A 27,564-nucleotide genomic window follows, 5' to 3' on the forward strand; every position below is an offset into this window, starting at 1 on the left:
ATTGATCGTCTCCTTTTCAACAGTTCACACGTTTGCCAACATGAGAATGGATAAAAGGTTTGATTTAGACACATTTTTACTGCGACATGTGTCCAAGATGCACCCAATTAAGCGGGAAGTTTTTCCACTCGTAAGCGGTTGCTCTAGTCGTGATGGTCTGCCTTTATGTCAAGTTTATGTCGCCCAAGATCCTTTCATGCCCCAACAGGAAAAACTCATAAAGTCCATTTATTAACCTGCAGCCTGGGTCAATTCATTTAGTGGGATGTCTTTTAACACAGGAAGTTGAGTCCTCACCCCCAAACAACCATCAACTGTCAATCTTTCATAAAGTATGGAGACACTGAGAAAAAATAAAGTGTTTGTACGGTTTTATGTACCGGTACAGATTCTGGAAGCCATTAAGAACAAGTCGACCTTTACAACCATCTGAAATCAGCCCCATCTTTTTTAATCCCATCTTCAGTTTGGCCCTTGTGTGTTCATGGCAATTCTGGTTCATGTCAATTGGTACAAGGTGACATTCCCCGTTGTAAGCCCAATAAACCATGTTTTTAAGTTTTTCCACTTAAGCTGTAAGAGTGTCTGTGGCCGGTAAAGGGGACAAGTGAAACAGTAAAAAACTTGTAACCGTGACCTCTAATCACCGCTGAGAACTTAATAGGTTCCATCTGGCCTATCAGAAGACCCCTGGTAGCCATCTTAGGTCTGAGGGGAGCAGGAGGGGCCGTGTTTACTGCGTGAAAATTAGAAAAAAATGCAACCAACAGCTCTCCCCGTGACATTTAGTGGCTCAAATGTATGGCAGGAAACTGTAAGTCACAAATTTGTGTTTTTATGTTTCTGTCTTTTCTGTTCACCCTGTCCAAATGGATGGATGATTGAGTCTATGTGATAGTCCACAAAACACACAAAACACACACTGTTCCTCTGGTGCGATCTACATATTTCAATAGAAATGGCTACGCATTTAGATGGTAAAGTTAAACTCTTCACTCTCCAAGCTGGAGCCGTGTTTCAGTTGACAGTCACACTCAGCTGTTCCTCTTCATGGGCTGTTTAGTTTCAATATCCACGTCACGCATCTACTCAAATAATGGGAATTCCAAGGCCTTCCCAAGACATGATTTTACGATATTTAATATGCACCATGTCATCAAATAAAACCGTAGCACGGGCGACAGACGAACTGGTGCTGGTTTCCCAACAGTCGTCATTTGCTCCGTCACACAGTACAGAATGTCCTCTGCGTGACACAAGCTCGGCTGCCAAGTGACCTCGAAGTGTATGAAAAAGCACGCTCCTCAAAGAACATGGCATTCGAAGGTGTCAGATTCACAATAAAATCTCTGTTAATGAGCGGTGTAAAACGGGGCCAGCTGAATCACACTGGAAACAGGGTTGAGCCTTTTCGTGCGTGGTACTGGCAGGTTGACTGTGTTTTCAGAAGACAAGCATGCGGTGATGTTTGCGGAACTCCGGTCGAGTACGTAGCAAGTGGAAAGAACCGGCGTCATGATATCAGCATGCTCACTTCATAATACAGTAATCATCCCGGGATGTTACCTTCAACGCTCCCCCTTTGCTCGTCCTGGAAGAATGTGACATCTTTCTTCTCCTCGCTGTCATCAATATGATCGTAGGTGATTTGCGGGATGGATACGGCCCGTTCTGATGCCACTCCCATAGCGCCGTTTCCTCTGGACTTCAACCTTCTCTTGGACACCCTTCTCTATCAGAGAAAAGCCCACAGCAGCATTTTAAAGGCAATTAATAGGAAATGAAATGAGCAATAGAAAGATTTATATTTGAGGCAAATGTTCAATAACACATGACGGTTCTGGATCCAGTTTGACTAATCAAGGCGGGGTTCCTTTTTCCCAATCTATAAAATCTTTTTCTGGATCCTCAGGGGTACAAGACCAATGCCAGAACTGCATGATTCAATTTTGGGGGTGATGCTATGGGACAGAAAATAGGCTGCTTCTGGTACTTGCGTGTTTTGTGTACTATTTGGGAATTTCACTAAGGGACTGTTGTGGCAACAAAAGCTGGATTTCATTTGGACCCACTCTTCATCTCGTAAACTCTTACAGTTCCAACTGAAAATTCAGAGTTACAGAGGCGAGATCAACTCATTAAAAGGTAAATTACGCAGGTTTGTTGGCACAGCCGCGGTAGAGCGTTACAAATCGGGGGAAGAGATGAAATCAGAGCAATACCACCTTATTTCTTTTTTATTTTCCATGGTGGTTATGTTCTACAGCACAAATAAACACACCCATATCACTGCAGAACCCTGCCAAAGTTCACCACATTCCTGCGTATATATAGCCCAGCCCCAACCTGGTCAAACTAACACGTGGAGCTGCAACTCCCTATGCCTCCATGAGAACAGAGGAGAGATACAGTGACAGCGATGTAACCTTGCCTCCTTGTTTTTTTAGTCCCAACCTCACACCCCACATACTGTTATTAGTGGGGAGCTAAATAGCCGCAGCCCAGAGGCTAGTAGCAGCAGGGTCTCCACATATAAATATACTGTAAGACAATTGTAATTGCTGACAGGAGATAGTCTCTGGGAAACCAAGTATTGCATTTTTGTAATCTTATAGTGCCATCTTTCAGTGCTACAGTCATCTTTCATTTATTTTCATTTAGTCCATTTTCCTGCAGAAATTTTAGCCGGGATTTTGAAAAAAAAGAAAACCTCTGCACATTTCCACCAAGATTAGCCAGGAAAAAATATTGCCACAAACCCAACTTTTCCTGGAAAAACAATCACCTCGTCGGGAGGTAAGAAATTACTGAGGTGTGGGGCCGTGTGCTCAAAAAATGCTGGTCAGCTGAACACATTTAAAGCCTTTTTTTTTCATTTTTATAGGCAATGAGGGGTGGATGGACAATGAGGTCCAGTGTATTTGGAGCATCTTTGCAGTGGAAGAAATTCAGCAGAAATTTCAGTGTTGGGCACACCCCGAAACAAATTCATGGCATATTGAAGCATCTCAAGCAAGATACTACTTATACAATACAATACTTAACAATACTTATATTGTCGTACCACTTCCCCATGCATCGTCAACCTGATTTGAATATATTCTCTACAACTTGAAGGAGTGGTGGTCACATGACCAACATAATTGCCAGAATTTTATTTAGCCTGGAACTTATTAACCCTGGTAAAAAAAAAAAAAAATCTGCCTTGTGAAAAAAAAGACAAATGTTTGCATGTTGGTGTGTCAAGAAAATGTTGAAATGTGAATTAAATGAACAGTGATATTTTTTTTACATCAAAAGTTAGGGAAACAAATGCTTAGCTCTAGAATTTCCCAACATTATAACACAGCATAATCACACCAATGTGTACGATACTGTCAGCTTGCGTGCTTAACGTCATCAGTTAATGTTTAATTTGAGGTCATAGTTATGGGTTCTAAGCCTCTGCTTTAATTCTTAGACCCACTAACCCTCGCCAACATCATGAACTCCGCTTTTATAAAATCTCTCAATTACTTGGGCTCAATGGATCAGACCTTTGGCACTGACAGTTGGCCAGCAGTTCAACCGAAATACCCAAAGTTTGAATGACTCATTAGTTAGAGAGGGAGGTGGGTGAAATAAGCTGGACCAGAATAAAAGAAAAGAGGGAAAAAAGGAGATGTAAGGAACAGTAAGAGTTTTAAAAAAAATACAAGGACAAAAAAGAAACTGAGGAGCAGATATTAAGAGAGGGGAAGGAGAGAAAAAAACACTGAATGAAAAGAGGAAAAAACAGACTTCAGAAAGGAGAAAAATATGCAGGAAGTGCGTTATAGAAACGGCCAGAGTGAAGTAAAGACAGTTAAAATAAGGGGAAAAAAACAGGAGAGGGGCTTTGAAAGAAGGGGGAAAAGAAAGGGAGGGGGAGAAAGTCAGAAGGGAAAGTCACATGCTGGAACAGAAAAGAACGGAAGCGGCCCTCGTTCTCGGCAGTACATGTGGGTTCAGTGCTACACAAAGATTTTTTTGTTGTTGTTCTGCTAGACAAAGGTTTACTCCCATGAGAAAGGCGGCAGTGACATCATCTCAACTGACTGAGTCTTTGTCCCTCAGAGACAAAGGCCTCGAGTCATCCTGGTGGAGTCTGGGGTGGGTGGGGGGGTAAGGGTGCTGTGTGTATTTGTGATGTGAGTCCTTTCATGTGTGTGTATGTTTGTGGGAACTTAACTTTCCTTTTCATGCTCTATGGCCTGGGTGCAACATAGCTAATATTGCTGTGAGAGGTGAACTGGATGGGAAGGGGGGGGGTGGGGGTGGGGGGGTGACAACTCATCGCAGGTTATGCAAATCGTCCCTGCAATCAATTGAAAGGATTCTTCTTTCAAATGAGAACTGATGTGTGTATTGCATGTGGGCATTATCTTTTCAACAAGAAACAGAGCAAATATGTGGCTATACAGCACCTGGGTGGAGCTGCTGGACAGATAAAGAAAAGCATTTGGAGGAAGTGGAAAAAAGAAAAAAAAGGAGAGGAGACGTTGGCAAAATGGCCATAGTTGAGTCCAAACCAACAGTGCCAGAATTCTGCTTCACATTTTAAGGTTCCTGAGCGGTTTTAAAAGGAAAGACTCAACGGCGACTTGGAAGCATTCGAAATATGAACCTCACGACCACATTGGCTCGAAATTTGAGTTGGGTTAATACCGATAGGTTCAGTTTCCTGATGTTGGGACTGGAGTTGTCAGATTCCGCCATGGCTATAGCCTCTGGGGTGAGGACGAACATTTTCCACGTAGCAGCACAGCCGTCTGGTTTCTCTGCGGCGTAGCACCTCCAAAGTGTCTGATGTGGAAAGATTAGGGTATTAGATCAGTGCGTGTCAAAGCACATCATTTGCAATTTCTCCCATAGCATTTAAAGAGGAAATAGAACCAAGCACAAGTTCTGCAATCATTAAGGAATCCAGTGACTGTGCCATTGGTGGTTTGAGCTATCATTCCCGTATGTTTTTTATCGATTGAATTTGACGGTATAAATCGTCACGTATGTTTATTTTTGCAACCTGATATTTGCTCCATTAGGTGTTTTCGTGTCACAGATGCCCCGGACTGTAACTGTTGCGGAAGACCGCGCTACAGCTACTCATTAGGCCTCAGATTCATTGTTGACACGTGGGCCACACCTCATAATGGCTCGGCAGGAGATTGTAGACAACAAATGCTGCTAATAAAATGTCTTTGTTCGGTTTCCAGTTCGCTTAAGTTTACGCTGCCAAAATGTGGAAAGTAAGCGTGCGCCTTTCAGAATAATAAGAATCAGATTGAGATGATTTTTCTGGCCAAGTTTTCTAAGGCTGCCGTATAGAGGTCTTTTGTCTACTGTTGAATCATTGATCTGCCACATCTGCCCTGCTTTTTAATCTATAGCGTTTGAAAAGTTGGGCATCTGCACATCTATACACAGGATATCAAGTTTGTCAGGTTGCACCAATTTGCTCTGGGACTGGAGATTGCAAACTGTGCTGATGTCATAAACAGAATAAGAGGAGGTGTTTCTACTTTAGCCAAGAGAGCAGAGTGTAACGCAAATGAAAAGATTCTCAAACTATCAGCTTCAAAAGCTTGAATGTACTGAACTGTACCTGTATGAGACAGGCTGCAGCAGGAATCTGTCTGTTGAAGTGCTTCTGTCTCTGCTTCTGTTGGACTTTAAGGGCGAAACCTGAGCCCAGGATACCCTAAAAGGCAAGAATAAGACAGTAAGAATCGAAGGTAATCTGCCACGCCGTTGCATTGGTGCTGTTTGTTTAATGCTGTACTTACAGCCGGTAAAGCGAAGAAGGAGATTGCAAAGACGCTAAAGCAGGAAGCGATGGCCTTGCCGATCCACGTTTGGGGGATTTTGTCTCCGTAGCCGATTGTGGTGACGGTCACCTAGAGACAGAACAGAAATTTCTTTAAATCTACTCAGCTCACAGACATAACAAGTGATGGCTGGAGCACTTCAGGCTTTCCCCCCCTCCCCCGAAGCAAATAAAATTCCCACTTAATAATAACGTTTTAAAATGTACCAGTCACTGAGGGAAGCAAACACCTCTTTGCATCTGTATATAGACTCACACGTAAACCGAGCCAATCCTGACACATTCAGAATAAACTCGGCTTACCGCGGGTGTCTGAGGGGTAACTGTACATAAGCCCCCGCAGAGAACTAACACAAAGCGGCTGATGTAAGGTGAGAGACTTAAAAGAGCTTAGGCGGTTAAAAAATAGAAGGAATTGGGGTGTAAAGGGCGGTTGGTTGGGTGCTGCAGGGTGAGTGGAGTGGTGGGGGATTAATTCCACAAATCCGATGGCTAAATAATATCCCCTGGAGCATCAAGGTGGAATGATCTAACTCAAGAACACTTCTCTAATTCAGATCGTGTGTGGCAAATGCTCGTCTTTCCATCACAAAGGTCACAAAAGTAGTCTTTCATTCCGCTGGCAGTAATGGAGTCTATCTACTTGCATATGTGCACACGAAGTTTGACTGTTTTCAATGGTGTGTGCCAATTAGAGATATTTTACCGACAAATCAGCAGGAAAGGTGGGGGATAGAGAGGGGAAGAAAGAGGAAGAAGTAGACACGGCAACTGTTTTTCCTCCCGCTGTGACCCAAAGCAAAATTAGGCAAAAAATGAATGCACACCGAAAAAGGCTCAGCATCATCCAGCTCTGTTGTCATGAAATATGTCATCTCTCAAGGTTACAGTCTCAAAAAACGAAAAACGTGCAAATACTCATCTGCAAATCTTTTCTTTCGAGTTGTGGGCAGACTAACATGAAATAAAAGCTTTTATTCAGCTCTCAATAGAGAGGTAAGAAGTGCTGTGACCCCCACCCCCCCTCAACCCTTGTTACATAAAGGTAGTAATCCCACAATTAAAGTTTTAATTAAGGGAACCGACACTTTATATTGGCGCTCTAAAAGTTCTTTCAGCCAGAGTGCCCAGAGGTGAATGGTTTATTGCCATCTCTTTGTGGTGCACTGATCCCCTGCACAAGGCTGCCATAGGTTTCTTATTTCTCTGCGCTTTCAATTCAGATGTTTAATTAACTACTTTGGGAATGTGAGCCTCTGCACAGGCTGGAATAAGCAAAACCAGATCAATGCATGGAAAACATCAGCACACTCCAGGTTAAGTGTGGCGGTGACGCGTGAATGCTCCATGAAAATGTGATGGGGGGAATAAAACCACAAGTGGGTTAATGGCTGACCCGACCTGCGTGACCATACAGTCATTCCCATCTCTCCCACTGAGACCTGCACTTGTGAATGCATTGTCTAGGTTGTTTGGCGCGGGTCTATTTAATTTGAATGTGATGTGACCTCTGAGGTATGTAGGCTAGGATGGGAAATTTCAGCGCTCAAGGATCCCAAAAAAATGTGCATTAGGGGGTAAAACTTGCAGAGACCTGCCCCAAAAGCTCAGTGAAAGACCTGTTGCATGAAATTAGGGTCATTCCAAGTTTGCTGTCTTACCACACCCCACCACAGGGCATCAGCATAGCTGGAGAAGCCCGTCTTCCCCTCCTCATCCACGGCATCCTTCTCCGCTAGGTACACAAAGTAGGAGGAAAAGATGAGGCCCAGGAAGCCAATGTAAAGGGTGGTGATGAGTTCCTGAAAAACACCAAAAAGGTCATATGAATATGAACAAATCTGCAGCATTATCCCACATGAAACCAGCTCAGCATACCCAGTTACAGCTTTAATTCTGAATGAGCAAACCCCCAAAACTCTCAGTAACTGAATAAACTCACATTCTTTGGTGTTGCAGCAAAAGCCGCCTCAGATGTTTTTCAGTTCTATGAATTGCTGTCAGTCCCAGCACATGAATTACGAGCGTGTGACTCACAATGTGCTCAATATGAAAAGCTTTGTGTCATATAATTCACCCAACACCATCAGCACAGTAGGAGGCTAAAGATGAAGGTCGCTTTAGGTGACTGCTTCTGGATTTAATGGATTTCAGGCAGTTGGGAAATCTGTCTGGTTGTGATTGGAGCCAACTTCAGAATTATGTTTCAATGATTATGTTGTGATTTCTTTAAAGTTTTAAACCTCTGGATCAATTTCAACCACCGGTCATACTATTAATGACTACAGATTGCAAGCTGGGTTCACTTTCTTGACAAAGAAAAGTCACCAGCAAAGACTCTAGAGAGCTCAGCGCTAACAGAAGAGAAATGTGGCAGCCAATGTATCACGGCCCAAAATAGAGCAGAAGTGCCCCATCGTGCATGAGGCCACATTACCAGATGAGCCAAACACATTTTATTTTTCGCTTTGATCTGCTCAACAAAGAGCCAGCTATAAAATCCGCTCTGCCACTGTCAGTATCCACAGCAGATGTGAGAAAAATCCCGCTGAGACTCAGCGTGAGCCGCTCAAACGCACAACGTTCACGGGCGCGTATTAAAAACAGGTGTCAATCAGCCTGCTCGTGTTATTACAGACACTCTCGACATGAAACGCTCAGCGGCGCGGTTGTATTGAGGCGATCAAAGCTGGAGTAGCAAATAAATGTACATGATCCTGACTGTGACATACTGAGGGATCACAACAACACTGGTGTTTGTTGCATTGACAAAACTCAACTGAGCGATTTACACATCATGCATGAATGATAGCAAGATAAGGTGGAAATCTTCAGATGACACACTATTGTAGAGAACATTAAACACTAGCAATATCAGTCGGATGAGTGGGAAGTGAAGACGCTCGTTCTAAAGATTCTAAAGGGCAACCATCAAGTTGACTTTGGTGTCAACACCACAGTGCAGCTTCATCTGTGGAGCTTTGCACAAAAGTAGAGTTTTTCTAAAATATGAGGTTCACAACCTCAGGTCAAAGGTCAGGATGACTTTTGAACTTTGGCTTGCAAAAAACCTAATTACTTCCAACAATTGGCTGAGAAAAATAAACATTCAGCAAATATGTGGGCGAAAAAGGCAATGTTTAAAAAATATGTTGCCTAAGCCCTATATTCAATGTTGTGTCTTTTCTTTCCCCCCCAATTTAAAGAGACAGAAAAGGCCAGTATAATCCCACTAAACAGAACCGTCTGATAAGGCATTTATCTGTCACCAGGGAAAGGGAAACTTATCCAATTAGACTAGTTTACATTCATTTTTAACTTTAACAATCTGTAGTTGACGAACTTCTCTTGCTGTAGTCTGCGCTATAGCCAATACAAGAATATAGCCACAGATTTCAGGTGGCAGGCCAACCTACCTGGCGATGAATAAAGACTACAGATCCCAGAAGCCTCCATGTTCCTCCCTGACGGTCCACATGAAGCATGCGCAGGATTTGGAGGAAACGTATGCCCCTGAAAGCACAGTGCCCACAAAGCCATCATTCCTGATCAAAAACTTCATTCTCAACTGAATAAATGATGAAATTTAAAACATCTTTATGTTACCTGATAGCGGACGTGGCAAACACTTGACCGTTGGACCCCACACCCAGCACAATGATTGAGGCGATGACCACTATCAAATCTGCAATTGAGACATTAAAACTGGGCTCTGATTACTTGCGTTTCAATTAAATGAAGATTAAAAATGCTTGTTGGTGATATAAAGAACAAGAGCGATTGAGGGTGTAGGTTGTTTGATACTGGGGGGGAAAAAGAAAAAGCCAGGTGCACCTATGATTGATATGGGCTTCCTGATAAAGCGAAGGCGCCCTTTGATGCCTGCATATTTGCTGCGGCAGCCTGCCGACCACAGCCGGACCACGTACTCCGTGCCAAAGAAGAGCACCAGCACAATCTCCTGCAGATTACAATCCAGACACAAAGCAGGGGTTACAGTGATTCAGTGCAAAAACAGATGGCAAACAAACAGCGGATGCAGCTGCAGATAAGAGCGAATTTCTAAAAGCATGGCTCGCATTGGATGTAGCGTAGAGCGTTCAGATCGTCAGAATCAACAGAATTGACAGTGCAATATGAAAGGTCAACGACAGGCGTGACAGCCAGGAGGTCCTGGAGTAGGGTCGTTGTCCCACCGCTCGGGCGGGGAGTTGGAGGTTGATAACACAGCTGATGACAGGCGATACTGAGACAGGGTCAATGGCTGACAAACTGAACTCACTGAAGGAAATGCCATCGTCGGCAGATACCAGTAAATCACAAAATGATAAGCACCATCTATAGAAAACTGATTGCGTTCACATTTCACGTCTATCGGCTCATTCTGTTATTCCCGTACCTGCGTTTGTCCCTGCAAACTAATTAAGGCCGCCTGACTGAGATCATTTTCCTGGCCACCGTGTGCGCATAATATTTAGCCACCATACTGTCCGTTAAAGCGCGGGGCCAAGTGGGTGGCCATCGCCCTGATTGCTTGAACTGGCTGCCGCCTGACCACCCCTCGCAGGAAACCTAATACCATGAGCCCCGCTGCAATAACACAGCACCACTGAGCCCCAAAACAATGACCTGTCAGTCATGCCGACACCATTCAGCCTAGCGAGGGCGTCACTCCGCTATCAGCAAATGCCCACATGCGTACATTTAGCCACACTAAACTATGCCTCATCACAGCAGCGAGGCCGTTTGTGCAGCGTCCTTAGTTTTCATAAAGCCCATTTTTATTAGATAGTCATCTGTAGATTATATGCGTGGGTTGTCTGGCCTTGAATTCCTGTACCAAAACAAAGATAAAGAGGCGGAACTGTAGACTGGGACCAGCCAAAATGGGTCAGTAAATCCTTATAACCTCCTCAGATAAACAGAATGAATTACCATTTAGTTTCACTTCATTCATTCTGATCTGAATCGCTGAGCAAACAGAAGATCTGCACAGACGTTCAGAGGTCTGGCACCAAGCAGCAGCCAGCCAGAACCTTTTTTTGTTGTGTCCAAAAACGGCCCAACCCTCACCTAGTTTGGACCAAAAGGCGTTGGAACAATAGCTCAAACAAAGAATGGACTGTTTTATCTTCTTCTTGTGTTAATTGTCTGATGATAAATCGGCCCGTGCAGACGTCTGCACGGTCGGAGCAAAATATCTCCAACAGAAAATGTCTAATCCTACTTTATGGAGCATTTGGTCACATCGTGACATCTGGGTAACATTTGAGCGTCAAAGGTGCGCATGGTTTTGGAAAAATTGAAGGGATTAGCTATGATAATTCCCTGAAATGGGTCACACAGATGCTGTAGTGTTTTTTAAAAATGCGTGTCAGACGCTCACAGTCAGATGTTTACTGAAATTAGATGAGCGTTTGAGCAGCGATGAGCTCATCTGGTCCTAGATGAAGCACACTGAATTACTGTGGAGGGCACAACTATGATCAGATTAATCCCTACATCCCACCATATCTATAAATGCTTTCTCAAAACTGGATGTTCAAAAAAAGAAAAACCCATTATTATTATTTTCAATATAATCTCAGTCCAGTTTAACTTCCACATTATTAGATTTCAATCTCTGGGAAAAGCCCTGCTTTTCTATTTGTTTATTTGTTTTATTTAAAATGTTATTGCATTATACTGACTGTGGAGCCGGATATAGGTTCCACTTGAACTTGACTGGTTGTAAACTGGTTTCCAGTTGTCTGTTGAAGCTGCTGAATAGCGGCACAGCTGTACAGACTCTGCAGCCAGGAGAAACACTGCGATATTACATTTGTATAAAATCATTGATAAACCAGATTTCCACATCACGGTGAAGATTCATGCAACCCACATGTTGTGTACGCTCCCATCCTGGCTTTACTTTGGCAGCTGCCCTGAAGGCCAAATATCCTCAAGGACTCCCGTCTGCCTTCCAAAGCAAGCAGCCTGTGATTCAACACTGCCAGTTAACCCTGAACTTTCTAAGAATAGCTCCTACCGCCACATATTCCCCTCTAAAACACACAGCACGCACACCCGCAAAGCTATTATCTTATCTCACAATTAATACTGGACTGGAGTAAGCATTACAAATACACATATATGTGCAAACACACAGGCAGGTGCACAAATATGGGGCCTGTTTGTCTACTCGGAGGAATAACACTGACAGTAATTTATCTTTATGAATCAATTACAGCTAAGCACCTGAGTCATTAAAATTAAGAAAACATTGACACGGGAGACTAAAAAGGTGACGCTGAAACAGGCTTAATGATAATGACAGCAAGACTTTGGGTGTTCCTGGGTAAAAATAAATGAATAACCATGAAATAAGGTCCTCAGAGGACACCGGCCAAAAGTCTACAGAGCAGTGTCCACTGTCCAGTCTGTCCTGGGACTCAGGAGGGTACCCGCGTGTGTATTGTGTGTGTATTTGAATAGATGTGTATGCCTGGGCTTTTTATAAATGTCTGTGTAAACTGTGTGTGTGGGTACACAGAAGCTACGTGTGTATTCGTCCTCACAGCATGTGAGCAGAAACAGACGGCACACACTCTCTTTGTAGGGTTTCCAAACGGCAGCCATAATTTACTTTACCTGTTCTAATCCCTGGATTTATTGCATCATTTAACAGCTTGAATAGCTTGAAAAGCCACGGGAAAAGAAAAAAAAATCAATTCTTCAGCAGGTATCAGCAAGAACACTCTGTACAGAGCCAAATCACTATTGTAAAGGCGATCCACCAAAAGGTCATGGGGTTGTGACAGATCTTGTGTTAATAATGGCGTACATGTTACTCAGTATAAAGCGCTATTAATATCTGTCAGAGTGGTCCTTGATATCAATGAGTGGAGTTTTTGAACTTTTTAATAGCGCACGACCTCCCACATTAGATCTCCTGTCTCCACCGTGTGGCTATAGGCCGGTACTGCATGGAAACGAGAAAAGTCCACAAGTTTATAAGACGATTGTAAAATGAAACCAAAACAATAAAATCAACACTATGCTAATAAAGAGTTTTTCCTATCAAAATATTTACCATCCAGAAGAGGGTTCCCGTGGCAAAGTCTGCGTATTGCTCTATAGTGGATAGAACGCTGAAGATCAGACACACCAGGACCATGATGAAGCTGTGCAGAGACAAAATACATTTAGTCAGTCAAACAGTAGAATAACAAGAAAAAATTACAACAACAACAAATATTGAGCACAGAAAACATTAATTTAGGAGTCTGACCTTAATGTCAGAAGGTGAAGGAACTTTTTTGACTCTTGTTCCTTCTAAGCACTATTCTTGGTTTTTCTCAGGTCAGGATGCTCACATTCTTTTTAGCATCCATAAGAAAAAGTGTGATACTGAAATGCAAAGGCAGCAGAGTTATCTGTGAACCACTGTGCAGGTTCTGTCCTCTAATGATGACTTCAAGGTTGTCTGTCTATTTGTTTCTTTTTGCCATCAATCAGCTTGTATTAACAGCTGAGATGGTGTTTCCACCACGTCTCCTAGCAACAGGGAAACATTCCGACAAGATGGTCCATCTGTCAGTGTATATACTCAGCCTACAAAAATAGCCTCGTAGGTTTGAACATCCACTACGAAGCGCGTCTGAACGACGGTAAACGGAGGAGACGGAAAGAGGAAGAAGGAGAGTGGAAGAGGAGAGATTCATGTGGGGGGGTTAGGGGGGGGGGGCAACAGGATCGAGAAGAGAGCCCTTGACTGTGATGACTTGATTTTTTATATTTTATTAATTATATAATGTCAGAAGGCATTAATATGAAAATAAAATTGGTTCTGAAGCATTTGACACATTTCCACCTTTCATCCCTGATATTTATTTCTCATCTCAAACCTCTAGTTTTCCTTCACATCCCACTGATGTTTAGTAGTAATTCATGTTAATAGTTTTAGCATCTTAAGTTATTAATTTCATTTGCGTAGTCATACATCATAAAAAGCCGCTCCAGGGCACCATCATATAGTTCATTATCCTAAAATTACCTTTGACAAAAATGATTATAATAACATGATTATAATAACGATTAAGGAAAACTTAATAGTCACAAATACATTTGCAATTCTATTAAAAAAAACAACCTCTCTTCATATTTAAAGTGCTACCAGTGCATCAGCATTTCTTTTTTTATTTTCGATTTCAAAAAAGGGTCGTGGGGGGCTTTGCCTATCATTTCCTGACACTGTGGGATTACGACCAGAGGTCCTGTAACCACAAATAATCCTCACGTGGGACACTACCGTATGGGTGTTTACGTGCACCATCCTAATGTCTGGAGTCACTTTTAAAACACAGGCTGAGTACATCATCCTGTGCTCTACAAGATGGATTATAAGCCATATGGTGGGGAGGGTTATATAAGATCCTGCTGTTTATTACGATTCATACAGAAAACAATGCATATATACAGTATTCCGTATATACAGGTGCTGGCACACTCAAAGTCTGATGAGGCCCAAATTGGGATTACTGCTTCAGAACATCATGTTTGGTAAGAAAAGGAGAATTTTGTTACGTAAATATAATTTCTAACATCTCTCATCTCAGGAGTTGTGAGTGCAAATGAGGGGGATGAAGACTCCTAAAGAAGGATTCCCTCTCCCTCGGACTACGACACATGAGCCAGATGGGACAGTGGTTTTAGTCCCTGAGGATTACTGTTGGAAAAACACATGCACGGTCACAATCTTCCCACCGTGCTCGGAGTTCAAATGCAACCAAACTGGTGGAGCGACTACAAAAGGAAGACAATCAAAGGAACCAGACCAGATCAAAGACCAGACCTTTAACTGTTCCTTGACCTTTGCCGTGATCTTATCTTACTCTTTGCTTTGACATGACACATGTCTAGTTTGAAAAGTTGCCTCAAAAGGAAAGGAAATTTTCTTAAATTCTGCAATTTTTTGTCCATTCCATCATAGATACTTTTACCCTTGAGGGGGCAGCGTGTGAGGGGGGTGCAGCCTATCCCAACTGTCTTCAGGCAATAGGCAGGGCACCTCAAACTCATTGCTGGCCCAACATAAGGACAAACATCTATACACACTCACGCCTAAGGTCAACCATGAGCCACTGGGGAAGTCGCTGATATGGGATTACTTTTTTTTTTTTAAATCATCATGAAATCCAATATAGAATTCACTTTTTTTTTTAAAATGAGATCATCTTATTTGGATCAGCATGAATAAAAATATCACACTGCAGTGAGGCACAGAGGAGGTCTAATCTATTGGTTAACCATCAGAGCACGACACTATATTCTTTTGTTTTATTTTTGGCTGCACAGCAGTAAAACCCTACAGACTGGCAGGACCACGCTGGAAAATGGCAAATGCAACAAATAGAAGTGATTTGTGCTAAAACAACATCCCTCATGTAGCATAAAAAACAAAATACTGGATTAATTCCGAACTAACTTTAGTCTCAACCCGAGAGTCAACGTCTGCATCAACGTGTGATTGAAGCTTTGCCCTCAAAACTAAAACGTAGGCATGTAGGCATCCCATCCATGGAGGAGCTTAAAGTGGATTACACCACATCAGTCACCATTTGCAAACACGGATATTCCATCCCGGCTAAGATTTCATCTTGTCCACCAAAGACTTGGAGGTCAGTTTAAGCTCTGGCTAGACTATAATAACCTTATCAGGTATGTCAGTATTTACACAGACTTCTTTTAAAAACACAGATTTTCTGGGAAAATGTGCAAATAAAATGAGAACTTGAGAACAAAACTACATTTCTTCTTTCAAAAAAAAGATAGAAAACTTTCCATCGTTCGCAAAACCTTCCCCAGTGCACGGAGAAATGAAAGTGACCCAAATGGTGCGTTTCAGTCCGACTGTAATCTCCTGTAAGCAGATATCCAACAGGAGGTTTTCTGCCCTTTATGGTGGGGATTCTCTATAGCTTTTTCAATAATCTGTCCAGATATGACACACTGCACAGAACCAAGGATTTCAGGCAACATCTGGCCTCTTGCTTCGCAGGGCCAAAAGGTTCCGTTTCCTTCCACTGAGGGTTGAGGTTTTACTCCTGCTGCGTGACACTATCAGAAACTCAACTCTCAGATTTGGCATATGAGAGGGATGCTGGTAATCTGCTGGCTGTATGAGAAGGGCATTTCAGGAGGGCATACGTGTTCTGTCCCTTTGGTTACGTAAAAGACTGAGTGGGGGTGGCCAAAACGTGAAGGGACTCATTGCACCCGGTTGTCTATGTGCTCCTGTGTATGCATCTGATTGCGTAAGACTCTTTTAGGACACTTATCATATGCTGTCTCGAGTCCAAGGGATTTCTACCCAATGTGGCTAAGTCTGCTCTCATGCCGTATGAAAGTACGGGACATTAAAAAGTGCAAAACAAATAAAGAATTTTTTGATTTTCTCAATTTCTTTACATGTAAAGCACAATTTGTGAAGAACGCCTCTCTGGAAAAGGCCAGCCAAACAGCGACAATCCGAGAGTTGACCGCCGATGCCACCTTGGTTGGACAGATGCTCGGAAACAGCCAGATGGGGTGATGAGTGCATTTTCTGACATATAAGCCTGCGTGAGCCAATATGATTGTGTGGCTCTCTTCATTTTAGGCTATTCCAATCCAAACATTGGCACATCTGTATTCTGATAGACGCACATCTGTGCCTATTTTACCCTCCGCCTGATGCTGAATGACCTGATGCTGGCGGTGCTGTGCTGAGGAACCTGGAAGTGGTCCTAACAGCAGATAAATCTGCAGAGCAGACCTGTGGAAGCGGCTCTCGCTTCACGAGAAGAACGATATCATCGCCAAGTAAAAGTTACTTAAAGGAGCATCACTGCAAATGTGAAAGAAGGGTTTAATATTTAATAAGGGACAGCGGACCGGCTCAGGTTCTCTCTCTGTGAGGGGATGACATCGGATCCTCCATTATCACTCACATCACTGATTTGATTAAAGATGCTTTCACAGTTTCCGACACTTAAGTAAAACCAAAACATAAGTTTTAACCTCATCTGGCCCAAATCTATTGCCTTTTCTGTGATATGAAAATGTGGGATTCTTCTGTTAGAATGGATCCAAAGGGGCTACATGTGATTGGGATATTTATACTGCTGAATATGACTGAAGAAATATTCAGTCTTTATTTTTTGCAGCAACGTAGCCAACCAACTACTCAAAGTCCAAATGACAACCCAGGACATCCTAAGCTGTGATACTGAACTCATTCCAATTTGGTCGGAGGCGCCGAACAAGATGAAATTCCATCCTAAATTAACAGGCATTCATGAGGTTGTTAAACTTTTAAAATTACATTGCCATTTTAAAGATTCCTTTTATAAATAAAAGCTATCTGGCCACCAACGGAGGCACGGTTTCACAATTAAAGATGATCTGGGCAAGCTCTAGGTCACTAAGATCCCCTGACAGGTCAGCATAGCAGCCTCCAGTAGGCAACTCCATGTTTCATGCATGAGACATTGAAGTTATTGACAGGTCGGAGGTGCAGAATTGAAAAACCTGCTCAGAGCCAGAGGTTTCGGTTCATCAGACGTCAATGATGTGCTTGTTTTTTCAATCTTACACCACACACAGCCTCCTTTTATTATTGGGAACCAAAGCCTTCTACTGGAAGCAGGAGAACCAGCTGTAAATATTGACAGAGATGGTTGGAATGGGACATCCCAGTAGACCAAAGTTCTACATTTAATTGAACTCAGTGAGTTGTTCCCAGCACTGTTGCATGTATGCGTACATCTATATGTAGACATACACAAGACAGAGTATCGATCTGTTGGCAGCACTGATATCTGTATGTGTAAAAACACACAGGTACTCACACGAGGAAGTGATATAGGAAGCATTTCAATCCAGCAGGTCTCTCTAAGAAGTTGTAGACATCCCCCTGCATGCTAGTCTTGATGTACGGGCTGTGGAAATCCTTGTGGTGATTATGCAGCCAGCTTGAAAGAGGGAGAGGTGGAGGGACAGAGGTGATAGAGGGCCGGCTATGTATGGTCTTTGGTGCTGGGTCCTTTGTGTATGCTGTCGGACAGCAGGGGATGCCTGATCCATTATTCACACCTGTGGGGTCCAGTTCCATTGAAACAGGAGAATAGTGGCTTCTGTTTGAAGCAGGGGACAGCAGGGTGGAGCTAATATTTGAAGTGCCAGCAGATGCCGCAAGGACAGAATCCAGGTTCTGATCCAGGGTCAGGCTGGTACTGGCATATCCGTTGGGCCTGCAACTTATGAAGGAGCTTGCCATCCTGCTGCCGTAGTCACGCTGCACATGGCAGGTCGTGTGAAGGGAGCGCGTGCGTCTTTCTCCCATGGTGTCCTGCAGGTTAGTCCGACAGAGAGATGCAGAGCTCAGAGGGACTCAGATGCACTGGAGAGTGTGAACGAAGGTCAGGTAGAAGGGAAGAAGCCACCAGAGGGAGGACTTAGCTGGGCATGGCCGGCTACCCGCTTTGGACAAGACTCTGCTGGGCTGAACCTGTGTCCATACCTGCAGTGGAAGACATAACCTAAGCAATAAAGACAGTATGCCCTTGACCTCTGTTTTAGCACACAGCAATGAGATATAGAACAGTATAAGTAATAGACAAAGTGAAGCTTATTTGGGAGAAACAGTAATAGAATAAACGATGCACGGTAAATAAATTATATTTATGAATATTAGCGGACTAATATTGAGAGTTGCCTCTTTTGCAAATAGGTCTCGTGAGGATGCGTCTGATTGGGACTGACCACCCTTTTAAAATGGTGTAGAGCAGTCACAACCCATGTACGTCTGCTGAGGATTAATTCGTGGGAGATTCTGCATCCTGATGGATTACTACTTATGGCTGACTTTTTCATCTGGAAAGGTGATTTGTTCAGCAAACTTCCTGACATTAACAACACATTTTAGGCTACCACAGAGGGCATGTCACACATAATATGACACATCTGACAAGGTTGATTTATGTAGATGCAGAAAAAGGGGCCACCTAAAAATAAGCATTTATCTGTTTAAGCTACTTTCCCCGGTAACATCCATGTACACAGGATGAGGAGCAAGAGGGAGAAAAGTTGCAAACCCATCCTGCATGTTGACTTTTGCAAATTTAATTAGTGTGTTGAACTGGCTCTTTCGCATCAGGGATGGTGTGATGGATGGTACCTAAAAGGGTTGGAAAAAAGATGTCTGATGGGGACAAAAGAGGTCGGATCATATGAGGCAGCAACCTTGGTCAATATCTGTCACCAGCTGTGGATGAACTGATGACAAGGACCATGCACACGCTGCTTTCTGCCTACAGATTGAATTTCAACCTTTAAAATTACACAATTGCAGATTCACAATAGCTGTCATACCTGCTTTTTGGGGACCTTATGATTACAATGTAGTGCGCGACTTTACTTTAACATAAGTTGACCGTAGGATTGTAATAAAATAAAATAATTGATAGTTATTGGCTCGATTTGGTTTAATATATTGTTTCCATCCGTATTTCCGTGCGATTTGATTTGGAAAAAAGTACATCCATCATTTCAACACATCTTTAGCTGTCATCTTTTTTTAAAAAAAAAAAACAACTCAACTTACCATTAACTTCATAAACAAACCCGTAGTTGCGGTCAAAAGTAATTGTTTACGTGAATTTGACACCTTGCAAGTTCGGCTTTAAAAAAAAAACCACCGGAAAACGCTGAAATTGGTGATGATGTGAAGAGTATCCCAGAGGTTAAATACAAACACGGCCGTGACGACAAACGCTGCCAAATATCACTCTTTGCACCGCTCGAAGGCTGCAGGACTTCTTTCTTTGAAGAGCATCGTTGCTTGTGTGGGAAGATGATGCGTTCAAGGGCAAAACTACATTACAACTACAGCGACAGCCTAGCCTGCTAATCCTGTAACAAGTGGTGTAGATTCAGAGCCACGTCGCGCAGTATGAGTCAAAACGGGAAATTCAGAGGCTTCAAACTGACGCCTCTACGTCATCACTAATTTTAGAAAGTGATATTTATGACATCCTCTGAAACGTAGTGGTGAAGAGTTTTACAAGAAAGCATCTATTTAAATCACATTTTAGATCAAAATAATATTCCAGGTAATTCCTAGGTTCGCCAAGAATGCTTTATCAGATGGTAAAAGTATATATTACAGTTTGTGTTTTGCAGCAACTTTCCAAACAAACCCTTTCGTGACTACTTTTCATTATAAAATCTACCCTCGTTTTCAGCGGTATTTTAAACGCACCACATCTTTCACGAGGCAGCAGCTGGTAGGAACATCTGCCTTTTGGTCACACTCAATCTCAATAGTCACCACATGTTGTTGACAAAAGTCGTTAGCCTTCCAAAGTTAACCATAATATCACACAGAGAATCTTCACAATGATTAGTTATACTTTTTTCTTTTTTTTAAAGGACCTGTCTCTTGCAGGAGGGACAACGAAACGGTACCGAACGTTTGGCACATTGACTATTTTGTCCTTCGCCTCCTTCCGTACTAATTGTGAAAACATGGCTTCGCACGTTAGTAAGTCACTGCGGTTCTTAGGTCGATCAAATCTTTCTGTTCTTGGGCTTCAGAAACCAATCAACAGGGTCACATACACAACCGGGTTGTCTACAAAAGCTTCAAGTCATACTAGAGGTAAGTAACTCCGTTTTTTACGTCCCCCCTTCATCACACTGTGGTAGATGCGTGCTAAGCTAACTGAACTGAGGTAACTACTGTAAGAGTAGATTGCGACCTTGGCATATTTTAAAGCCTGGAAAATCTTAATTGAGGTTAGGCTACCTACTGAATACTCCACCTAAACAATCGTGGATTTTAATAGTATGTAAAAGTCGTAAGCTGGGAAAAAAGACTAAATTCCCCTTGTGAGATTAATAATGTATGCACTGTTAAACATTTGTATATGATATTCTTTTAAATTGTAGGTCATCCTGAACGAAATGAGAGAGCCCCTTTTAAAAGACCCAAGAGAGAGGTAAAACCCAGACCTTATAAACACTATTTATTTTATGCAGCTACTAATGTTAGTGCATGTCCCATGGAGCAAGACTGAAGAGAATTTTTTTTGTTGTTGCAGGAAGGAGAGCCCAGGACGGAGAAGATGCCCATTAATCAGGACTGGAGTGCAGTTTATCCATCAGCAGCTCCCTTCAAAGCAAATTCTGTCCCCCTGCCTGTGAGGATGGGCTACCCTGTGAAGGGTGGTGTTACACCAGGGAAGAAGGGCAACTTGGAGCTAATTAAGGTCAGATCTCATCACTAGTTTTAGAAAGAAACAGTCTTAGAAGCAAAATGTCCTTTCCAACAAATCAATGTCACATAGGTGTTTTTGGGATTTAATACTGGCTATGTCTAGTGCATTTACCTGCAATCTGTATTAGGACTGGTTGCTTGTAGTTGTGCGCCTGTGCCCAGATTACAGAGCTGCTCCGTACAGACTCAATCTGCTTCAACTGGACCTGAGCCACTTTCAGATTCACTGTTTGGGGCTCTGCCTGTTACATGGTAGCCTTTGGGTTCATACAGGGGCTTTAATTGTGATGCAGGTCTCATCTTTGACGGAATGGTGCTTTAGTTAGTTTATCCTTTAAGTCCCAGCTTTTGCTAAAGCTGGCTATGGAGATAAATTGAAGTTAAGTGGCCGGTATATCCACAAAATCTGTCATTCATTGTTTGTTTCAGATTCCAAATTTTCTGCATTTGACGCCAGCAGCCATCAAGAAACACTGTGAAGCTCTGAAACGTAACACGTTTATTTAATAATTGCAGCATTCCTTTGCGAATATGCATCGGTTCGATACGTAAAGGCCTCGCTTTTAGATTTAAAGCTGTCCCTCTCTGCCGCCAGCCTTCTGCACAGAGTGGCCCTCCGCTTTGGACACAGACGCCAAGTGTGACGAGCTCTTCCCCATCAAAGTGACGAGCACAGATTACGTTTCAGCCGGCCAGTCGCTCAGAAATCCATCAGCTCGTGTTGTAAACATTAAAGTAAGTCTCCCTGCTTTTGTATTTATACAAGGAAGGTTTTTATTGGTCTTTGATTTAGCTTTGTTTCTGTGTATGATGGGGTTAGAGATCTGCAGACACCAGCAGACAGGCTACGATGGCCGTCCTGTAACCGGAGCGAACCCTCACGTCTACAGTGAGATTATGATGCGAAAGAATCAACTTGCATTAAAGCCTGTACCAACATATAATATTTTAAAGACTATCATTAATTTCTCTTAGTCCATTCTAATTCTTCTCACATAGTGGATAAAAACAAACCACCGTTTTAATTTGTTCATCAAGCATCAAACACGAGTATTAGAATAAAAATCTTCTGCGTATTCTTCATTTATTTATACACATTTTTGGTTTTTTAGTTGTGCTAAAATGCTGTTTTACTCTCTCTTCTTTAACTTCACAGGCATTTTCAGATCAGAATAATAAAGAAAAGCGTTTGCAGCCTGAGAGGGCTCAACTTTATTTATTTTTTTGATGATTTTCTCTGTTGCATTTGGGGCGTTTTACCCATGAGTCACTCAACCATCTGCTCCACTGACACTTTGCCTTAGATTATATCAGATGGTGGGAATTATTGAGACATTAATCCAGGTGGATTAGACAGAAAGATTGGAGGGCAGATCTCACACGCAGTTTCATGCAACTGCACAGTGACCCACTCTCCAATTCAGACAAATGATTCACATTTGTCGTGCAGTTATTTTATCTATCTAGAGAGAAAGAAAACTTAAAGATTAAAAAAAAAAAAAACCTGAGTTCCTGACCTGAAATCGGAAATAGACATACAGAGAGAGCTGTAGATATTTACATTGATAAATATATTTCACATGTAGTTTGCTTATTTCCCTCAAATTCTCTTTTGTTGCCTTCAACAAGTGATTTAAGTCGGAGCCTTAAAAACAATGTAATCAAGCAATAATCTGTTTCCATCTCTTCTTTGTGCAAGGGGCTTAGAGGTTATTCTTGGCTATGACAAATGCTGTGATGTCATCTGTCAGAAGTTCAGTATTTAATCATCACTCAAAGCTCCGTATACGTTGAAAACAACATAACTTGCCGTTTAATCAGATTAAAGAGTGTATATAAGACTACACATACCCTAATCTTTTTGTCTAAGAGTTTTCTTTACACAGGAAAGCTTTATATTGAATAAGTTGTATCTGGATTGTGTTCACAGGTAAAGCTGTCAAGTCTGAATCTGGACGACCATGCACGCAAGAAAATGATCAAACTTGTTGGAGAGCGATACGACAAAGGTAGTGACGTCCTCACCATAAAGGCTGACAGGTAAGAGCCCCCTCCTCCTGATTTGACAGATTGCTTATCAAATGCCTTTTCATTTTCCCACCTTTTCCACCACTCAGATGCCCTTTGCGACAGCAGAATCTGGATTACGCCATGTACCTGCTGACTGTCCTTTACCACGAGTCGTGGGTGAGTAACCAGGACGTCCTGTTTCTTTTCTGCTTTATTTTTAAAATAGAAACATTCCGAATTACGGATAGCGTGTAATTGGATCTTTCATCTGCTCTATTAGAAAGTTGTACGGAACTATATTTAAAAGGGTCTTTCATGGTATTTCCATGTGGCTGGTGACATGGCACCGCAGCTTTTTACCAGGGCAGCTCTTGTCCATCTTGCTCTGTGATGTGAGACACTGAGCCCATTAGGGAGGTATCAGACTTAAATGGGCAGCTGGTTGGCAAACAGCAGCATTGTCCAGTTGACATTTCCCCATAGATGGAGGGAAAACAGACTCTGCTATCAGGTTTTGACCCCGAAACTCATTCACATCAAGCAATCCGTGACAGGTTAGAGAAATCTACCACAAAGTGCCAGACACATGGAAAAAATGGCACAACCTTGGGATCCAGGAGCCTTTTCCCCAGAAAAAACCCCATCTCTGGTTAGGTGTCCGCGCCAGGAAGCTGAGCGCTGTCCGTTGACTCTTTGGACGCACAATGGAAGGCACAGTGCTCGTCCGGAGGCCTTGTGAAAGCTGTGAGAGCGGCGTGCCGTTCAGGTTGTAACGCAAGCCGACAAAGAGCCCACTTGTTTTCAGCCGCGGCGGGGATTTTATCTCCCTGCTCTGGGGACCGACCCCCCCTCCCCCCTGCTAATTCTAATGTATGCTAAACCAGGTTAGCATAGGTACCAGGTTAGCATAGGTGCTGGCCACTAGAGGCAGTCTATCAGCTTCATCCAACCCCTCACATGAAAACAAAAAATCTATTTAGCAGTTAAGTCCATATCCAGACTATTTAGCCATAAAACAACAAACATGCTGTCTTTTCAACACGTTTGCATTCAGTAATTATATTACATTTCAAACTACTGGTACTTTTTACCGAACTGTGCAGCATCCGTTGAAAAGATATAACCTCAGTACCTGACCTGACCCTTAAGTTCACCCTGAACCAGTGTTCCCATCTTCACTCACTAGTCCGAACCTGTTCGGTCCACAGAACCGTTCCGTTCCCCTGACTCAGACAGGTGCATCGGTAATGATGGTCATTAACCTCGCACACCTGGGAGAACAGCGGAGCGAAGGGTCTGCCGCTGCCCTGGTTCAAGCCTCGCGGCACAATGTGGCCCGTTGTTCTCGTGGGAACGTGATGACAGTCAGACAGACCGCAGACGGAGAAGTGCATATGGAGAAATATTAGCTCTGTGAGAGGAGCATCAAAGAAGGGCTCAGGGGTGTGCCAAGACCCCCGTTTTAGAGCTGTTGCCATTAAGTGTGATGTATTTTTTGCAGGTCCTTTTAATTTGAGTTCCAAATAAACCAGGTGTCTTCCAGGTATTAGATTTTTAGTTTTTGTTCTTTAGAGAATGGAGCCCTGGGAGGCTGAGAAGACCGTAGCAGACATGGAGGAGTACAGCTGGGAGGACAGCCCATCCCAGAAGAACATGTTGGACCTGTTGGCACGTATTAAAATGGCCGGCGAAGAGGAAGGGGAGGAGGTGAGAGAGCAGCTGCTGAGCCAAAGAGAGGTGCAGGACTACAAGGACTCTGTAACCAGGTTAAAGAATGAAGGCGACAACGAGGACACCATGAGGCAGTACAAAGAGGCCGTCAAGAAAGTCCTGAGCTTGTGATCTCCACGGAGACGGTGACCAAAGTGACGAGCGCTGATCCGACCTATTCCAAATCAATATTTTCACACGCCGCGTATTTATGTTCTGAAAAAATTGAAGGACATGTCTTCTTTAATGATTAAAGATGCCCCATCATCCTCACAAACACTTGCTTTCTGCTGCGTCTCATTCACAGGCGCTTCACAATTCATAGAAGAGCTGAGTCCAAAGCAAAGTCCTTAAAAGTTGGCTTCATAACTACAGCAACTACATTAGTTAATGAATATTACAACCACCTAAAATCCAAAATCTAGAACCTTGCACGCAAAACATCGTGTGAATTCTAACATGGGTTCATCCTCTCTTAATTCTGGTGGTCTTCTTTTAAAAAAAATAGATTAAATATAAACATCTCTGCGCTACAGTTTTGCATTTTCTCTGACTAGTACATATTTAATCAGACGCATGGAGCCTCTTCTTCCTCCCTGGGGTGTTCGGTAGCGCCCTGTCCTCTTCCTCTGACCCCTCCAGCTCACCAGAGACAGGAAGGGGCAGCAGCAGCACAGCAGCACCACGATGCAGATTGCTACAACAACCATCAGGGTGTGAGCGGCTACAGGCCACCCTGGACCAAACCCCCCCAGGGAGTCCTCTTCATCCCGCCCTCCCTCGCCACCTGAAGTGTGGTTCTTACCCACGCTGGCCTCCGTGTCATTAGGGGAGCGCTCGCTGCTTTCCGGCGCTGTGGGGGGGTGAAGGGAGGTGGAAGGGCGGGCGGCTGTGGGAGATAACGCAGCGGAGGCGTTGGGGTGTTTCATGGTTGTTACTGCACGGGATGAAGGTGGCGCCGTGGAGCTGAATGTAGGGGCGGGCGTGGTTGGGGTCATCGGTGCATGGCTTTCTGGAGATTGTGGAGGCTCGGAAGAAGAAGACGGGGTAGCGGTGCTTGTGGGAAGCTGAGTGGTGGTCTGCAGGGTCCGGGTCAAGGTGGTGACACTGGCGGCTGTGGCGTCGGGGTTGGTGGGGGCGGAGGTCAGGGGAAGCGTAGCAGGTGGAGGCACGTGAACAAACTGGCGCTTATCTGGAGGCAGCGGCTCTGAGGCGTTGACTCGACTGTAGTGGTGCGGCAGAAGGCGCAGGTTGGGGGTGAAGTACTTTCCAAACACCAGCAGGTCCGGATCCACACCTGGTGGAAGGAAAAACGTCATGAAATCACGACTCTGCTCGGCTTCCAGCACCAAAATGAGACAGTTCGACTTATTCAGTACTGTGTATTTCACAGTGTGTTGTGACAAAGGGCTTCAGAATAAGGAAAGACATTGAACTAGAATATAAATGAATAGGATGGGTGATTATTATGCAGTATATTTTATAGACTAATGGCAAGATTATAACGTTCATGGCTCCAGGGAGGCATTCTGAGCTTTATGTATAACGGATGAGATGATACCTTTAGTGATATTGTAAAGGACCACGTTGACTCTGTGGCTGAGAATGCAGCTTTCCAGGGTTGGACAGTGCAGGTGGAAGCAGTTCACGTTGTCCTGAGAGGTGTCATAGTGAAAAATGGCCAGATTACAGGAAACTGCAAGAGAAAGCGTGGCGTTTATCCGGAGAGTGACGGGATTTGATAGGTTTTTCATTGTTTTACAGTGGTTTAAAATTAAAACTCACAGTTCCTAGTGAGGCAACAGGTGCGGCTGCATTTGAGCGCACTCTCCTCCTGGTAATGCTTCAGCAGCTGCGCTCCTCTCCGCTGAGACTCCTCCACGTCGATGAAAATTCCGGGGAAACGGCGAATCCAGCAATTCTTATAGTAAGACGTCGGCGAGCACCTCGCCTCGGTGCGGCACAGCAGACTCAGGACGGTTAGAAAACCCCATGTGGCGTTCATGGCGCGAAATTTAAATCAAACCATGTTAATTCTTCGTCAGGTTCAGACATGTCTGGGGCGCAGTTGGGCAAGATCTGCGGCTGCTCTGGTCTTACTGGTGGCCAGTATCTCTCCAAAAGTGTCACAGCTACGCACCCCGAGGAGGTGGAGACCTCATGCGAGAGTTACCTTGCAGGTGCTGCATTCGATATCAAGTGATAATCTTTTATCCGCAACCTACGTACAGTAAGCAGAATTCTTTTCTATTTTGGCAAAAACGTAGTTTTTTTCTGCAGAGGTCGCTCGGCCGACAGCGAATTACAAAAACTGGCACTATGTGCCCAAATTCCCGTCAACAAGATTATCAGAATAAGCCGCTTGCCAAGAAGCGTTGAATTTGCTGCACTCATTTGACTGTATTATTCGTGTGCTTCCCTTTTCACTACACTTCAACACTCTTTCACGTTAAAGGCTTCAAGACAAAGGCAACTAACGCACATAAGCGCACGTTTACTTTAAAAAATATTAGGATAATCTCTATTGTATAGGCCTGCTCAGATCTTTAGGCACACACATGGCGGGATTAGCACAGATAGTACAGACATAGTGCTCTTTTTGTGTCTTTTACCAGTAATTATTGCTATTATGCGTATTATTTTCGTTGATGTGAAACGGGGTGTCATAACTTCTAATCGCCACCAGGTGGGGATGTTGATC

The 27,564-nt window shown here is 43.4% G+C and overlaps 3 protein-coding genes across 6 annotated transcripts in view; 1 reads left to right on the forward strand and 2 right to left on the reverse strand.

The window, feature by feature from the left end:
* kcnq1.2 (potassium voltage-gated channel, KQT-like subfamily, member 1.2) overlaps window positions 1-19,971 on the reverse strand; it is a 104,491-nt gene extending 84,520 nt beyond the window's left edge. For 2 of the 4 annotated variants that reach the window (XM_011607613.2, XM_029841220.1), the window contains exons 1-11: window positions 19,470-19,971; window positions 17,716-18,386; window positions 12,918-13,008; window positions 9,680-9,806; window positions 9,452-9,530; window positions 9,262-9,358; window positions 7,507-7,647; window positions 5,805-5,915; window positions 5,624-5,719; window positions 4,687-4,824; window positions 1,567-1,732 (exon numbers count right to left, since the gene is read on the reverse strand). In XM_011607613.2, coding sequence (XP_011605915.2) covers window positions 1,567-1,732; window positions 4,687-4,824; window positions 5,624-5,719; window positions 5,805-5,915; window positions 7,507-7,647; window positions 9,262-9,358; window positions 9,452-9,530; window positions 9,680-9,806; window positions 12,918-13,008; window positions 17,716-18,209 — 1,540 coding nt within the window. In that variant the 5' untranslated portion in view covers window positions 18,210-18,386; window positions 19,470-19,971. Of the gene's footprint in view, window positions 1-1,566; window positions 1,733-4,686; window positions 4,825-5,623; window positions 5,720-5,804; window positions 5,916-7,506; window positions 7,648-9,261; window positions 9,359-9,451; window positions 9,531-9,679; window positions 9,807-12,917; window positions 13,009-17,715; window positions 18,406-19,469 lie in introns of all 4 variants that reach the window. The other 2 variants (XM_029841223.1, XM_029841222.1) reach the window with 2 other exon arrangements.
* A 401-nt stretch (window positions 19,972-20,372) lies between these two features.
* On the forward strand, window positions 20,373-25,140 carry mrps35 (mitochondrial ribosomal protein S35). The gene is made up of 8 exons (XM_003967487.3): window positions 20,373-20,525; window positions 20,816-20,865; window positions 20,968-21,135; window positions 21,573-21,633; window positions 21,739-21,878; window positions 23,074-23,183; window positions 23,261-23,330; window positions 24,726-25,140. The coding sequence occupies exons 1-8, from the start codon at window positions 20,393-20,395 to the stop codon at window positions 24,993-24,995; spliced, it is 1,002 nt and encodes a 333-aa protein (XP_003967536.2). The 5' UTR covers window positions 20,373-20,392; the 3' UTR covers window positions 24,996-25,140.
* A 176-nt stretch (window positions 25,141-25,316) lies between these two features.
* On the reverse strand, window positions 25,317-27,085 carry LOC101062622 (MANSC domain-containing protein 4). The gene is made up of 3 exons (XM_003967615.2): window positions 26,649-27,085; window positions 26,425-26,559; window positions 25,317-26,160 (listed from the first exon to the last, which is right to left on the reverse strand). Exons 1-3 carry the CDS (start codon window positions 26,866-26,868, stop codon window positions 25,394-25,396), a joined length of 1,122 nt encoding a protein of 373 aa, XP_003967664.2. The 5' UTR covers window positions 26,869-27,085; the 3' UTR covers window positions 25,317-25,393.
* Window positions 27,086-27,564: the final 479 nt, after the last annotated feature.

Source organism: Takifugu rubripes, chromosome 9 (genome assembly GCF_901000725.2).
Source record: "Takifugu rubripes chromosome 9, fTakRub1.2, whole genome shotgun sequence".
Taxonomy (NCBI): Eukaryota; Metazoa; Chordata; class Actinopteri; order Tetraodontiformes; family Tetraodontidae; genus Takifugu; species Takifugu rubripes.

Excerpts from the sequence above, each read along its gene's own strand:
- mrps35 (XM_003967487.3), top strand. The coding sequence starts at position 20,393 with ATGGCTTCGCACGTTAGTAAGTCACTGCGGTTCTTAGGTCGATCAAAT. Across the intron at positions 21,136-21,572 it reads GCAACTTGGAGCTAATTAAG|ATTCCAAATTTTCTGCATTT; the intron begins GTCAGATCTCAT and ends TGTTTGTTTCAG. Across the intron at positions 23,331-24,725 it reads TCCTTTACCACGAGTCGTGG|AGAATGGAGCCCTGGGAGGC; the intron begins GTGAGTAACCAG and ends TTTGTTCTTTAG.
- LOC101062622 (XM_003967615.2), bottom strand. The coding sequence starts at position 26,868 with ATGAACGCCACATGGGGTTTTCTAACCGTCCTGAGTCTGCTGTGCCGC. Across the intron at positions 26,560-26,648 it reads CTGTTGCCTCACTAGGAACT|TTTCCTGTAATCTGGCCATT; the intron begins GTGAGTTTTAAT and ends TTTCTCTTGCAG. Across the intron at positions 26,161-26,424 it reads CCTTTACAATATCACTAAAG|GTGTGGATCCGGACCTGCTG; the intron begins GTATCATCTCAT and ends TCCTTCCACCAG.